The sequence below is a fragment of the Spea bombifrons genome, chromosome 9, assembly GCF_027358695.1.
Source record: "Spea bombifrons isolate aSpeBom1 chromosome 9, aSpeBom1.2.pri, whole genome shotgun sequence".
In the NCBI taxonomy this organism is placed as follows: domain Eukaryota; kingdom Metazoa; phylum Chordata; class Amphibia; order Anura; family Pelobatidae; genus Spea; species Spea bombifrons.
In genome coordinates, this window is record NC_071095.1 from 28,076,631 (window position 1) to 28,093,356 (window position 16,726).

Genomic DNA, 16,726 nt, shown 5'->3' on the forward strand with positions numbered 1-16,726 from the left:
CCAGTTGTAACATCGAATTACAATCAGGTGGGAAAAAAGATTCAATTCATCGCCTCGATGAAAATAGATGTTTTTGCGAAGTAATAGATTGTCTTTTAAAACAAGAAAAAAACAAAAACAAAAAAAAAACAAGAGTCAGAAATATACGGGAACTTTGACAATCAATATAAAGGGAAAGGCAGAATCCGGAAGCTGCTTTGTGTATGGATACACCTGTTATTCAGCACATGCCTGACATTGGTCTCCGTGCATCCACTCCTTAGCATGCAGGCGTGTCCTCATCTGTCATAAACATACAGAACTGGCCATACGGGTTCCTCTACCTTCCCAACCGGGTGTTCGGGCAAAAAGCTTCTCTGAGACATTAGGTGCTGCGGTGTGACACGGCTAGGAGGGAAGCCATGAAGGGCCACCTGTGGACAGCCTCGCTGATCATGCTGTGCTTAATGCCAGGTAAGGGTGAGGAGGGGGGGCAGCCAGAGGACCACTTAGGCTTCGACCAATGGCCCTTTACAAGGTTTGTGGCCCTGAGATTAAGGGATGGGCATATACCCAAAGGTGCAAGTATAGGGGACTCCAATCACCTACCCTGGGAAGGATGGGGCCGTTACCGAGCTCTGTCTAACAGCCCTCTTATAGGAACCCAGAAACTGCCCCCATCTAGTCTGCCCGTTTCTCCTGCTGTAATGACTAAATCAGTCGGTGGTCTCATTTTAGATGTCTGTCGCATGTATGTTTACATCTACCACTTCTACTGGGTGGCTGATCCATGTATCTACCACATGTGTATATGTTTACTGCCTCACTGCCTTTTTAATCACATTACTGCGATCTTGCGTGATTGTGCTAATTTACAAATTAAAATGGGTAGAACAGAAATCTTCTAGTTAAATAAAAAAAAAGAAAAAAAATTAAGAGCAGATGTATAAAGGAAGGGTTGTAATCAAAGCAGACTGACTTTTATTTAAGAGAATGGAGACTCTGTACAGCAATAAAAGCTTCAACGTCAGAACATTCAAGTTAAAAAGAACCAGTAGACAAAGTAGATTTGCGTAGAATCCAGGCGGTAACGTCGTTACCCTTCCCCGAACGAATGAAAAAAAAATAGAAAAGATGTTCAATCATCTATATGAATCTCATTTATTCATAATTCAGACGGCTGAAACTATTTTCAAGCAGGTAACTTGTTTTGTGGGGACACGTAAGGCAATAAAGTTAAAAATAGTCAGACAACCAATCAGAGCCCTGCAGAAGGCTCTGGGCACAAAAGCCGATGGAAAAAATGCTCCGTTCATGACGAGACATTAGTCTTCAATAATTCTTATAAATATATATCTACAAATGAAAGGGCTTGTTCGGTCCTGCCAGAACATCTGCTTAACCATGAGTTCCATAATAGAAAAAAAACTGGCTTAAAAACAGCGGGATTGTTCGGCTGTCCAGTTAAAAGTGTTCTGTCATTTTGATGTAGATGTGGTATGGTCCAGCTGCAGAGCTGCACTGATGGCGGTGTGGTACGGTCCAGCTGTAGAGCTGCACTGTTGGGGGTGTGGTACGGTCCAGCTGTAGAGCTGCACTGTTGGCGGTGTGGTACGGTCCAGCTGCAGAGCTGCACTGTTGGCAATGTGGTACAGTCTAGCTGCAGAGCTGCACTGTTAGCGGTGTGGTACGGTCCAGCTGTAGAGCTGCACTGTTAGCAGTGTGGTACGGTCCAGCTGTAGATCTGTACTGTTGGCGGTGTGGTACGGTCCAGCTGTAGAGCTGCTGTGCCGGAGATTGTGGTATGGCAACGACCACATTGGAGATGGTGTAGGTCTAGGTGCGCTTTAATCTTCTCCAAAAAAATTATGAGCTACATGATACAGGACACCAAGACTGAGTGGTTTCTATGGAGATGTGTATTTAAAAGTATTTTTATATAAAAATGTGTCAGATTATACAAAGCCCTGCGATATGTGGTAAGCTTTCTAAATTTGCAATTCCAAAAAAATAGAAACATGAGATTTTTGAAATTCTTCTGGGCTGCCAAACCAGTTTGCAGTTTCTGTCTCCCTCCCTGACACACGGGGGAAAGTTCCTGCGAGTATGTGTGGCGTAAGGACAGAGGAAGCGATGCATTTAGAGGCCTCTCTCACAGTTTAACCCCAAACCAGTTCACACAATATTTAGATTATGCTATTTCAGGGTTCTGCCCAAAATTTAATTGTCCCGACCAACACCTGCTGTTGGGAAGAAGCTCTGGCCACCGATACTGGTCATAATCAGTTCAACTGCCCTATTTACTAAAATCAAGCTTACCCCAGCCCCAAAACCACCCCAGTAAAAGTGGTCTACTTCCATGGCAGAAGTACTCTACTGCACATCAGTTATCCTAACAGTCTCTACCATTCCTGCTGGGATGCCATTCCATACGACTACTAGCTTTGAGTGGATATATTTCCCTACAATATCCCACAGACAGGAAGGGATTATGGAATTGGAATCCAGTCGTCTTCCTGCGTGTCGCGTGACAGGAAGGACAATGTTTTTAATAATAATTCTCAGCTACGCCTTCTAGAAATTGGAATGCCGAGCTAGGTGTTGGTCACGGTACAAGAAAGAACGTCTCCTCCCAAGCTCTACGTCTGACTGAAACTCCGTCGTAACGAAGCGAGTTTCGCTGGGGAGCGGCGGGTGTGCGCGCAAGGTCAGAGCCGGACACACTTGTGCAGAAACGTGAGTGGTTTGTCCACGGGAGTCACGTTCCCGTCATCACAATCAACCAACAGACCAAAGAGAACCTCTGACGCTTTCTACAACTCTCGCCAATTCCGCTTAGAACCCAAGAGCCCTGCTTGAAGGATAAATCATCATTGTCTTCAGCGAGAACATTGGCGTTAATCATTAAACCACAGAAAATGTCGCCGAGTCCGTGCTATTATTTCAAGCGATTCAGAGGTTTCAAGATATTTCTCACAAAAAAAAATTTCAACAGAGGCCGTTCTACACAAAACTCGCGTCTAACCACGACGTTAACAAACCAGTCAGAAAGCTGATCGAGGGTCCTCAAAGAGACCAACAACGTTATTCAAGTTATTGATCTTCCGGTTAATACTATAAACTGGTAGCCGTTTACAGTTAAAACCAACTTTTGTTGGTTACTTTGTATCTGTTGAGAAAAGTTATTTTTTATTTTTATTTTAAATAGAACTTTCTGTCCAAAAATGAACAATTAAAGTCTGTGGATAGGCATTTATTCGATGATAAACTACAGCCGCAGTGTATAGAGCCTTATGTCTTTAGCACGATGAGAACGTTTATGATAAATAGGATCGTCGATCTGAAAGCAAAGCTCTGTTTTCTACCTTCCCAGCTTGTCTGAGGTCGGTGATCATCTCAGAGACCAGCACACAGATGATCTACAAGGCGAAGGGCGACTCGGTCACACTGTCCTGCACTTACACCCTGGACCCTTCTGAAACTGGAAACCTGGACATTGAGTGGGCGCTCATGAACCCGGACAGCACAGCTCCGGACAAAGTGGTGGGTACCGGGGGGGGAGGCTAAACCTGAACTATAAACCAAATAGACCATTCCAGTGGGGATCCCAGAACAGTCCGGGGCATTACGCAGGTCCTACAACCACACAGAGGAGTAGAGAACACACACTGTCATTCACTCCACGTTGAGGGTGTAGGTATCTCCCCCAGGTTCCACCGCCTCCGTCATAAAAATCAATGAGTATTTATTGTGATTCCATAGGACAGGAAGGCCAATGCTTTGACCCTACTAGATAAACAGGTTGATTCAAAACATTTCTTCCCTGCATCAACGAGACAATACGGAGACAGCTGATAATTTGGAGGTGTTGTGTCTGTCCATGTTCACTTATTTTGAAATATTGGTGAAATATTTTCTATTCGCTTCAATTTACTGCACAACTTTCATTCCTACAGATTTCTTGGCTGCGGAGTAAGAACGTATTTCTTCTTGTTCCTGCCTAGATTCTCACGTACATGGACAAATCCGTTATCCCCAAAGGCCCCCCTGAGCTGATGAGTCGACTGGCTTTCAAGGCGGGTGACCCCAGCATCGGAGATGCCTCCATAACCATCTCTTACCTCGATGTCTCGGACTCTGGGATCTATGGGTGTAAAGTGAAGAAGAACCCTGGGCTGGCATCAATAAAGATCACCATGGTCGTTCAAGGTAGACTTCGAAATATGTCACTTTTATGGAACTACTTAGAATGCAGTTTGTTCCCACTTTAACACATTCTTAACACCCCCCCCCCGGCAGTTTCCCCATCGAATCCTCGGTGCTGGATAGAGGGGGAACAAACCCAAGGCAAAGATGTGACTCTGAAATGCAGATCAGATGAGGGATCTTCTCCTCTCACCTACAAGTGGGAGAAGATATCTGGACCTACCAACCCCACCACCCCGGTCCTCAACATGGGTAAGTGACATGGTATTATTGCCCTGTTCTCCTATCCTAGGAGCGAGTCTGTAAATGCGGTTCCCGAAAATAATTTCACGTTCATGGATTGCTCAGGACACCCTAACCATTGTCTACTCTAGTACTCTAGCAGCCGGCGGGGAGTTAGAATTCCGTTTAACACCGCGGTACATACATACAGAATGTCTTTTCTTAACCAATCTCATCTTTTGTTGACTTGCAGCTCCCATGAACGGTGACCTTTTAATCAAAAACATCTCCCAGGCGTACGCTGGAACCTACCAGTGCACGGTGGGGAATACCGTGGGGGTCGGTCAGTGCAAGGTGGACCTCTCGGCATCATCCAGTGAGTCTCCCATTACACCTATTTTAGGATATTCTATGACGTGCAAAGTTCCAATCTTAGATTCTGACCAAATTACCGATTGTATAAACTGAACGTTGGCGTAGCAAACGACAAAAAAAGGTTGAAAAGCAACTTTAAATTGTTACCGGTGAAGCTTTGTAATATTTATACAGACATTTAGTGCAAACTAGGAGCGCCCCCTGCTGTCTAACGAAATAAAGCATCTTAACCCCTTAGGGACAATGGGCCATCCCTAAACCCATTGAAAACAATGCATTTTGAGCCCGTACATGTACGGGCTTTGTCATTAAGGGGTTAAGGAGGAATTGCGGATCCTTAAAGTTAGCCACTTTGCCTTTTTTAAATTATCATGGGTGGACCAAGCAATGTTTGTTTTAAACGGGGTTGGAAGGCTTCATGAAAAGAAAAGTTAAAAGGTTGCAACCGTCTTAAACGTGACCCTTCCTAGTGCAATATATACGAAAAGCAGCTTGAACATGTTTGTGCCTCACAGGCTTCCTGAACGTTTCCTCTTCTTTTCCGGATTAGGTAACAGAGCCGGGATCATCGCTGGGGCAGTTATAGGGGCTCTTCTGCTTCTCCTGCTCCTCTTACTGCTTATCTGGTGCATTATCTGCTGCTGTAACAAGAGGCGCTACGAAAAGGAGCTGGCCAACGACATCAGGTAATAGCACGCTGTATATAAAGCACACCTTTCCTGAGAACCATCACATTTAAAGGAGACCTTCTAACCAATCTAACCCAACACGGCATTAAAGACATTATACAGAAATAATTCAGTCATGTAAAATGTAATATATATACACCGGTGTATATATTTATATTGCAGAGAGCGCTTGTCACATAACACAAGAGCAGGCGCTGATAAGATGTTATAGAAACACAAAGAAGCTTCATTCAGTTTTTTAACATCTTTTTAATTCAAATACCATTTTATTTCTGCGGAAAAATATAAAAGGGCCGCAAAGAGCAGGCACGCATATGACACTGTGTATGATCCTATTAGGGAATGCAAGGTGGCACGTTGTATGGGTTAAATGGCTAGCAGAATGCACAGGTGTAATTTCCTATCTGAAAGAGCCATTGTCAGCCACTATTAAGACCAGGCTGTAGACATGGGCTTGTGTAATAATTTTTTGTATCTTCGTGCCCACAGAGAGGACGTCCGTGCACCTCCCAGCAACACCAACAGCCGCGCCAGCAGCGTCCGCACGGCCGCCGGGTACAGACCCCATCACATCAGTTACTCCCTGCGACGGGCATATAGTTCAGCACCCAGAGAGGACCCCATAACTCCATCCCAATCCAGCAGTGAGCCAGTCAAACCCAAAGTGGAGAGTCCTCCACCATCACCAGAACCATCTCCAGAACCACTTCTTATAATGCCAGAAACCACGCGCCACACGCCATACAACATCCAAAGGGTCGGAGGGGTCCCAGTCATGGTACCGGCACAGAGCCGAGAGGGATTCATTGTTTAACAAAGCAGGAGCTGCCAGACTTTTTTGATCTCTCTATGAACCTTTCAATGGACGCTGGTCTTTAAAATGCTAAAGGCCAAACTTGTACATCCATTTTTCATTTCTTAAGAACATTTACAGGAATGTTATAAATATTAGAGGCGCGTGAGAATATGTGAACGGTCAGAAGGTGGTCAGCCACCACCAAACCACCTCCAAGCCTCAGCTGAAACATCTAACTGACCTCCAGAACGTTTGAAGGAAACACTACGCCAAGGCAGAAAACATCTACAATTTTATATATTTAGTTATTAAACTCTTTTACTGTCCGTTTACAAAAAAGAAGAGGAGAAGAAGAACCTCCAAAGTAACTCACACTTACTGCAGGAGATCCTTCTGAGCTCTGAAGGTCCATTCTGAATGTTAGAGGACATTATGGAGGTTTGGGCTGCAGCTGTGGGCATTATGGGCAGCTGCTTGTTAATAGGCTGATTGAATGCAGTCATTTATTTTAAGATTTAACCCTAAAACAACTTACTGATTTAAAATTCAGTGGTACTGGTACTGGTACTGGGGGGGGGGGTGTTATTTCCGCTACGCAAAAAAAATCATTTTGTACTTTTCAATAGAAGTATTTCATGTTTTGGGCAGAAATGCTCGTTTTGCAATAAACTTTTCCACAGGAAATAGTGTTTGGTTAGTCTCTTATAAGTTGTTCTCACATGATTGCAGTTAAATAGTTATTAGCCAGAAATCATTGATTAATAGCCTATTATTGATCAACATTCTGGGCTCACCATACCTTGAAATATAAACCCCCGCAGATAACTCGTAAGACTCGGGCAGAGAGTTCAGTAACGTAGTATTTTTATTAGTTTCACAAATCCAGAAATAGTAAAAAAATGTAAATATATGGGATTAGGTGAAGGCGACTCGAAGACCCCTTTAACTTCAGAACCTTAGCTACTTTAAAATATAATCCTATACGATAAATTCTTATAAATAAAAAACTGTTTTTCATCCCCGGTATATGGAGATAGGGTCTCAAACAGGATATTATTCTTGGGGTCACCATAACTCTTTGAAGAATGAATTCCACCACCATGATGATTAACAATTAGGCCTAATTTTCATCTAAAAAACACGTTGATAAACAGAAAAGATTAATACTAAGCATAGCCGATATAGTCTTAAGTTTGTGAAACTATTTTGTGTAGAGATGTTGTGTCAGGAAATCCCCCCTAATGGACGCCAAGGCAGTCAGAGGGTTAATCGAGGCCAAACCTTCGTCCGCGTGAGTTTCACAGGATAATTTTCAGTCCCGGACGGAGACCGGTTCTTGAGATCAATTCAAGATGGAGTGTGCATTCGGAACGGGTCTGTTAGTGACCGTTTTCAGGGGGGTCTACGGGACAATGGACCTCGTTGCACAAAGAAAGGCTCCTAGGAGTTGGTCCAGGTAGCCCAGTTGTGTTCACGGTAAATGCTCAATTAACCGATAAATGTTTTTGGATTTCCAGTGGGGTTAGACCTCCAGCCACCAAAACTCACAGCCATCCAGGCCCTTGGGTGATGCAGCGCGATGTCGTTGGACCTACCTGACCTCCAGTAAACTTGTTGATTTGCGAATTAGATCCCGGATATCCAAGGCACCAGGGTCTGCAAAGTAATTGCCGATAAGATTCAGATGCGTGAGGTTACTATTATTAGCCAGAGAGACCAGCAAAGGCGCATGTTCATGGGTCAGCTTGGTGGCCTGCAGCCTGGAGGAGAAAACACACATAGCTTTGAGGTTAAGCATTCTAGAAAGTTCTCAACTAACCATCTGAGTAAGAAAAAAAACAAACCGTCCAGTTGGATCATCCTTCATTCACACAATGGCACCCAAATGGCAGGGTCAGGTAGACTCCACTTGGACCACCTCTTTCAGCTCTCCCGTTATCTTACGGTTGGACCCAAAACACCAAATCCTCTCTACTCATACCAAACTCGTTCCGGAATATTCCCCCCTCCGCTAGGTTCTGAACAGCCACTACCCCTCAGTCTCGCAGCGACCCCTGCAGGCGCTCCACCGTAATAACGGCTCTTACCCCTCAAACATAATATTAAAAAATGGGTCAATCTTAAGCTTCATACTTACGACAAATGCTGTATGCGGCACGTGGGACTGGACAGGACGGTCATCAGGTGTTCTAAGTCTTCACCCCCAAGTCTATTGTTACCCAAATCCAATTTTTGGAGTGACTGGTTAGCGCAGAGGGCCGATGCCAGGACGGACAAACATTTGATGGTGAGGCCATTGCTTTTCAAACTAGAAAATAATTGGAAGGGGATGACATGAAGGATCACACCGGGCATCACACATACACTAACGAGATCTTAACGCTAATAAAAAAAAAATATACACCTCCAAAGTCACAAGAAACCATAAAAAATTATTTGACAAAAAAATGATTTCTACTTAATTTAAATAATAAATCTTTCACTTTGTCCCAACAAATAAAAAATCTTTTAGTTTAGAAGTAATTTGCTTGTTCATACTTGAAGATGGTGGAGATGTTTTGCAAGGCGACATGAAAGGCGTAAATAAAGTTTAATTTTAAATTTAATTTTTAACGTATTTGCATGTGAATGAGACAGATTTATGTTTCGGTTTCTGGGTTCTTACCTCAGTGACTGGATCTTACACTTAGGATTCGTTAGTATCTGGTATATTAACTCCACATCACTGTCTGTTAAATTGTTGTTAGAGAGCCTGATGAGGGGGAAAAAAGGGACATCTGAGCGTTGGTTCATTTTATCAAAATATAAATAAAAATGGAAAATAAAATTTAGCATAGTATTAATTTAAAAAAAAAACTGTTTCAACCAGGAATAAATTCTGATACTCATTGGGAACAATAACAAAATCTACTGAGATGGTGGTAGATAAGTAGAACTGCCTCCCAGCAGAAGCGGTAGCGGGTAATACAGCGAAGGGATTAAACATGCATGGGATAGACATATGGCTCCTGAATCTAAGACGAGACCAACAACTGATTAAGGTTTGAGTCTTTACAGCAGAAAACACCGGTAGACTAGATGGGCCGAATAGGGCCGATCTGCCTTCTATTCTATGTTTGAGTGTTTTCACTTACTTGAGATCTGTGATTTTATGTAGAGTTGGACAGATCCTCTCCAAGCCTTCCCGCTGAATAAAACATCTGTCCAGGTCAAGGAGCTCAAAATTCTGGCAGGACTCTAGGATGAAGGCCAGGACGGCGCAGTCGAGCGGAGACAGATAGAACTCGGACAACTCGAGTCTCCTGTTGGATCCGAGACACTGGGCCACCAGGGCCTTGTTACGGGTCTCGAAAAGGCAAGCAAAAGTGTTCAGAATTTTCCTCTTGTCTTCAGTTTCTCCGCAGGACTGCAGGTCTTGGAGAACGGAGTCTCTCAGCCAAGTGATGGCGTGCCTGGCGGTTTCGTTGGAGAACTCTTTCCTCAGCCTTTCAAATGGAAAGCGGGTGCTGCTATCGGACAGACCGCACAGGAAGCGGAGAAATATTTCACCGCGGCCGTCCTCAAAACCTTTGGCTCTCTCGAGAGACTCCTGAAACTTCTCCCGAGAATAGTCAAGGTAGTTAACCAAGGCGGACAGAAACTCCTGAATGGTCAGGTGGGAGAAGGACACGGTCTGGTCGGACGTTTGAAGAGACTCCACCAGAAAGGCAGATGAGAGATGCTTGGAAAGGTCTATGCAAAACGTGTCTAAATCCCGCTTATCGAACGTTAGCTTGTGTTCCATAACTCCGTGTTCTGCCATCCAGCCCAGAGTCAACACTTCTTGCAGGCTGTAGTCGCGTATGCTGTGATTAGACAAAATGTTGGCCACGAAGGTCACAAAGAGCTGGGTCACAGTCTTGAGCGCGAACTCCCGGTTTTCACGGACATACGTGGATAATACCGTGCAAATGATCCAGCAGTAAGACGGGATGTAGCAGAACGTGTAGAGGAGGTCGTTCTGCCTCACGTAGTTAAAAGCCTTCGCAGACAACGCTTTATCTCGGAAAAAGTTATCGAAATAGTCTTGTCTTTCTTTTGGGAAGAATCCCATGATCTCGGACACTCGTGGAAAGGCGTCTGTCTCAATCATCACCAGGTTTGTTGGTCGACTGGTGATTAGGACAGAGCAACCCTTGAGAAGAGACTGCCTCACCAGACTGACCACCAGCACCGGAACATCTCCAGGACTACGAGGGCTCCCCAACAGATGGCTGGATTTGAAAATTCACTGTGTGTACACTTTCATCAAGACCATCAAAGACGAAGAGAAGATTCTTGGGATACCTTAGGATTTTGCTGAGTTTGTCCGTTAAGTGAGGATAATCATGAAGGATTAGGGCCTCCAAGCTGAGATCTGGAAGAGTGTTAAGATTCCGGAACTTGAACAAGAAGACAAACGAAAATCTCTGATAAAGCTTCCCGTCTGCCCAATCGTAGACAAACTTTTGCGTCATGGTTGTCTTCCCCACACCAGGGACACCACTGACCAAGACTGCATGCGGTATACGGGCGGACCGGTGGCACCAACAGAAGAGCTTGTCTAGGCAGGGCCGGCCCAAGACATTGTGCTGCCTGGGGCGAAGTGTGAAATGCCGCCCCCCCCCCGCTTCGGGGAAAAAAATTCTGCAAAAACTGTCCTACATCCATTATTACAAAGTTCTATGTATCCCTACAGTAAGTAAAGTGCCAGGAAACAGATAACCAAATACACACCAGGACAGGCTCTGCCACACCGAGGCCCAAACACACACACATAGTCCCCACTATAAAGAAATCAGCAATTGTGTTTCACAAACTCCAAAGAACCAATTTAAGTTTCCTTTTTCATAAAATATTCAGATTGAAATAGAGTAAATAACACAATACCTTCACTTTTCCTCACGCTGATGTCTGGAGTTTTGTCCTTTGACGTGACTAGAAATTCAGGAAGGCGTTTTTTTCTCTGGATAAATAAAAATTACAAAGTTCTATTTATCCCTACAGTAAGTAAAGTGCCAGGAAACAGATAACCAAATACACACCAGGACAGGCTCTGCCACACCGAGGCCCAAACACACACACATAGTCCCCACTATAAAGAAATCAGCAATTGTGTTTCACAAACTCCAAAGAACCAATTTAAGTTTCCTTTTTCATAAAATATTCAGATTGAAATAGAGTAAATAACACAATACCTTCACTTTTCCTCACACTGATGTCTGGAGTTTTGTCCTTTGACGTGACTAGAAATTCAGGAAGGCGTTTTTTTCTCTGGATAAATAAAAATTACAAAGTTCTATTTATCCCTACAGTAAGTAAAGTGCCAGGAAACAGATAACCAAATACACACCACGACAGGCTCTGACACCTGTCAAGAGCATAAAAAATGCTTTCCACATTGCTGCTTATTGTGTGTATCTGACTGTGCCCCCTGCCAGGCCCCTTTGTGCATTGATTTATTTGATGCCCCCCTTTTGTACTGGTTAATTATAATGCCCCCTATACCCATGTGTATCACCCCCTCCTTTGTGTATAGATCGTCCTAAGCACCCTGTTGTGTCCTCACTCCCCAGCCACCCTCTAGGGGCATGAATTTGTCCTTTAAAATTATGTCCTTCCCACCCAATAAAAAATTAGGCCTTTCTTTAGATAACCAGATAAGACAGATAACCACAAGCCCTATTAGCTGTAGTTACCTCAAAAACAGAAGGCACAGCCAGTGTATGTTAACATTAAACCTGCTCCAAGGCCAAGAAGATATATTACAAAAAATCCTATACATATTTGGAGTAAAAAACAATGATTTCAGAGGTTCATGATAACCTCCATAAACAGCCATTTTAACAGGCTTAACACTTGAGCTGACAGCTCACCTCTCATGTGCTGAGGTATTGAGGTCATACATTTGTGCTGTTTTGAGCAGTTGCTGTTTGCTTTGTACAACCAATTTTGGTTCCCATTTCATATTAAATAGAATATCGCCAATATGGAAGAAGGGGAGTGAACACCACCTGCACACATTTCAGACATGGTGGCACCATGTCTGAAATGTGTGCAGGTGGTGTTCACTCCCCTTCTTCCATATTGGCGATATTCTATTTAATATGAAATGGGAACCAAAATTGGTGGTACAAAGCAAACAGCAACTGCTCCAAAGAACCAATTTCAGTTTCCTTTTTCATAAAATATTCAGATTGAAATAGAGTAGGCCCGCAAATACGTTTCAATGATATTCAATTGTTAATGTCCCCTGACTCCTCTCTCCACAGCAACCCTCTAGGGCAGTGATGGGCAACCTTTTTGGCGTGGTGTGTCAAAAATCGGCAAAAAATCGAGCATAACTCGCGTGGTGTGTCACTTCGACAAAAAAACATAATTTTGCGCAATTTATAGTTTAAACTACAAAAATGTATAATTGCAATATATAATTGTATTTAATAAACCAAAAACAAATTATTTAACATACCTGCTTAGTAACTACTTACCTTTCAGGAGTCCTGCGGTGGGGGTGCAAGGCCTCTGTCTCCCAGCTCTGCCACTGTATGGAACAGTATAGAGTGATGGGAGTTATGATGTACTTTAGAGCATAATTATATAATGAAAAATACATTGGAAATGGTACAGCATAACACCCATCACTCTCACACACTTACCAATCCACACGTATACCAATCCACACATACACCAATCCACACGCATACCAATCCACACATATATACCAATCCACACACATACACTAATCCACACACATACCAATCCACACACATACACCAATCCACACACATACACCAATCCACACACATACCAATCCACACACACATACCAATCCACACACATACCCACACACACACCAATCCACACACACACCAATCCACACACATACACCAATCCACACACACACACCAATCCACACACACATACCAATCCACACACACATACCAATCCACACACATACACCAATCCACACACATACCAAGCCACACACATACCAATCCACACACATACCAATCCACACACATACCAATCCACACACATACCAATCCACACACATACCAATCCACACACATACACCAATCCACACACACATACCAATCCACACACATACACCAAGCCACACACATACCAATCCACACACACATACCAATCCACACACATACACCAAGCCACACACATACACCAATCCACACACATACCAATCCACACACACATACCAATCCACACACATACACCAAGCCACACACATACACCAATCCACACACATACACCAATCCACACACATACACCAATCCACACACATACACCAATCCACACACATACCAATCCACACACATACACCAATCCACACACATACACCAATCCACACACATACACCAATCCACACACACATACCAATCCACACACATACACCAAGCCACACACATACCAATCCACACACATACACCAATCCACACACATACCAATCCACACACATACACCAATCCACACACATACACCAATCCACACACATACCAATCCACACACATACCAATCCACACACACATACCAATCCACACACATACACCAATCCACACATACACCAATCCACACACATACCAATCCACACACACATACCAATCCACACACACATACCAATCCACACACACATACCAATCCACTCTCACTGTATGCTTTCCTACCTTTCCTCTTTTCTCCTTACAGCTCCTTTTCCTGCTCTTCGCTCCTCTTCTTCTTCAGTTCTTCTTCCGAGGGCACGGGGTTCAGAGTGCACGGACAGCGGTGGGCGCGGCTTCAGTGTTGTGTGCCGGGATCTGACAACAAACCCCGGCGCACAACAGCTGTTGCCGCGCGGATCGCAAGGGAGCGGTATCGGAGGTCTTTAACAGACCTCCGGCTCCCTTGAGTGATTTTAAGCCGGGTTCAAGGGAGATCCTTGAACCGGCTTAAAATCACTCAAGGGAGCCGGTGGTCTGTTAAAGACCTCCGATACCGCTCCCTTGCGGGCCTGCTCCTCCACCGCCCCGCCCCCCGCTAGGTACGCTACTGCACGTCCCGCCCCCCCTTTTTTTGGGGGGGGTGACACGCACAGGATTTCCTGCGATTCATCCTCGGCTCCTGCACGGCCGCCGAGGATGAAAGAATTTGTGCTGGAGGAACGGCTCCTCCAGCACAGATTCTTTCATCCTCGGCGGCCGTGCAGGAGCCGAGGATGAATCGCAGGAAATCCTGCGCGTGTCACCCCAAATGGCTACGCGTGTCACCACTGACACGCGTGTCATAGGTTCGCCATCACTGCTCTAGGGGCACGAATGTCTGTCCGTGACTCCATCGGTCCGCTTATCACCTAAATTTTTTATTTATTTTAAATACTTACTTTTTCTTCTTCCACCGACGTGCTCTTCAGCCTCTTCTCGCTCGAGATCTTCTCCTTGTCACGCGGTGACGGGAACCTGCTCTGCGTGAGCCCGCCCCTTTGAGCGTCACGGCGCATCAAGGGGGTGGAACGAAGAGCCGAACCGATCGGCACGCTGCACGCAGGCAAGTAATTAAACGGCGGCGGTTTTACATTTATGTTAAAACCGGCGCCGGTAGCCGCATCAGCTGACTAAACAGCGGCACTTGGGACGGCAAAGTGCCGCCCCTTGAAAAGTGCCGCCTGGGGCAATTGCCCCAGTCTGCCCCATTATAGGGCCGGCCCTGTGTCTAGGGAAATGCGTTCCAACGTCGTCCGGACTTCCTGCAAGTAATGCTCGTGTATCACTCCTGTTTCGATGACTTCGTGTTGAGTCCGGTTCCTGAAGCGGTGACCGGAGACGACTATTAAGTCCAAATACCACTTCGAAATGACGAGGCTTCTCCTGCCGCGAGTAGATCCCGGAGCTCGATGCTCCTCCAGGTTCTGAGTGTCCTCCAGAAGTTTTTGCTTGTGCATCGCTTGGACAGCTGGGCAACGTACATGGAAAGAGAACTTGGAACGCGAGCTTCAAACTCTAATTTAACGTCAGATATTCTACTTTCTATTTGTTACACAGTAGGGGGAACAAGACATTGATTGTTGTGGGCGGGGCATAGGTTTAAAGGTGTGGTAGGAGGGGACAGAGCTAGTATCAAGCCCCTCCCCTTCTTGAATCCCAATCTTGTTAAAGGGAAAACTTATATTTTGGAAAATGTACCTTTTAGGTCATCGGGGAGTTCAGGTCCATGTTCGTCCAAATTAATCATCTGCAGAAGAGAGTCTAAAACATTGTTTTTAATTTAGTTTATTAAATCAATTAAAAAAAAAAAAAAATTAACGTAAGAACAAATTTGGACGACATCCCCGACGGACCAGATTCCGGCGTCTCTGCATTTCCTGCATGTCGGATCTCATCCAGGACCCCGAGCACGTTGGGATACGGGTAATCTTTCTGAATGGCGTAGAGGCTTACAAAAAGCCCTATGAGCGCGTGTTTTCCCGCATGATGAATATCATCAACCAACTGTGCGGCAAAGAATGATTCCCCCAGCTGCGCTTTGTGGGACAGGTAGCGCTGAAAAACAGGAATTGGCGTGTAAAGTCACGTTAGTCGATTGGGGAGAAGGTCCACGGTAAGCGAGTAGCTTTATGAAGGTGTAAGTTTTTACAGAAGACCTCTGGTGACCCATCTCGAAAAGGCTCAGCCCGATGAAGGTTTCTAGTCGCCGACTATTTGGACTCACCGGAACCAGCATTTACTAACCTCTATGTCCATCGGCTGCCAGTGACGGCTCAGCTCTGTGAGGATTCTTCTAGCGTCCAACAACTCAATGATGTAGAGGAGATCTTTCTGGAAGTAGTTGTATAAACTGCGGAGTTTGCACATTTCATACTCGTGCAGCTGGTTAGAAAACCTCTGGAGGTCCTCTGATAACAAACAACATGAAGTCCATCAAACAGCAGCACACCGCGCAACGGAAAACAGCAGCACATCGCGCAATGGAAAACAGCAGCACACCGTGCAACAGAAAACAGCAGCACGTCGCGCAACGGAAAACAGCAGCACATCACGCAACGGAAAACAGCAGCACATCGCGCAACGGAAAACAGCAGCACATCGCGCAATGGAAAACAGCAGCACATCGCGCAATGGAAAACAGCAGCACACCGCGCAACGGAAAACACCAGCACATCGCGCAATGGAAAACAGCAGCACACCGCGCAACGGAAAACAGCAGCACATCGCGCAACGGAAAACAGCAGCACATCGCGCAACGGAAAACAGCAGCACATCGCGCAACGGAAAACAGCAGCACATTGCGCAGCGGAAAACAGCCGCACACCGCGCAACGGAAAACAGCAGCACATCGCGCAACGGAAAACAGCAGCACATCGCGCAACGGAAAGCAGCAGCACATCGCGCAGGGAAACAGAAGCCTCTCATTGTGTGACTGTAAGCCGGTTCTGCGTGACCACAGAGGTCAC

The 16,726-nt window shown here is 45.1% G+C and overlaps 1 protein-coding gene and 1 pseudogene across 1 annotated transcript; one reads left to right on the forward strand and one right to left on the reverse strand.

Annotated features, from left to right (window-relative positions):
* The first annotated feature begins 315 nt into the window (after positions 1-315).
* Positions 316-6,951, forward strand: VSIG8 (V-set and immunoglobulin domain containing 8). Its single transcript, XM_053474757.1, has 7 exons — positions 316-453; positions 3,353-3,522; positions 3,984-4,188; positions 4,279-4,437; positions 4,661-4,783; positions 5,333-5,468; positions 5,961-6,951. Exons 1-7 carry the CDS (start codon positions 402-404, stop codon positions 6,283-6,285), a joined length of 1,170 nt encoding a protein of 389 aa, XP_053330732.1. The 5' UTR covers positions 316-401; the 3' UTR covers positions 6,286-6,951.
* Positions 6,952-7,394: 443 nt separating this feature from the next.
* Positions 7,395-16,234, reverse strand: LOC128504409 (NACHT, LRR and PYD domains-containing protein 3-like; annotated as a pseudogene).
* Positions 16,235-16,726: the final 492 nt, after the last annotated feature.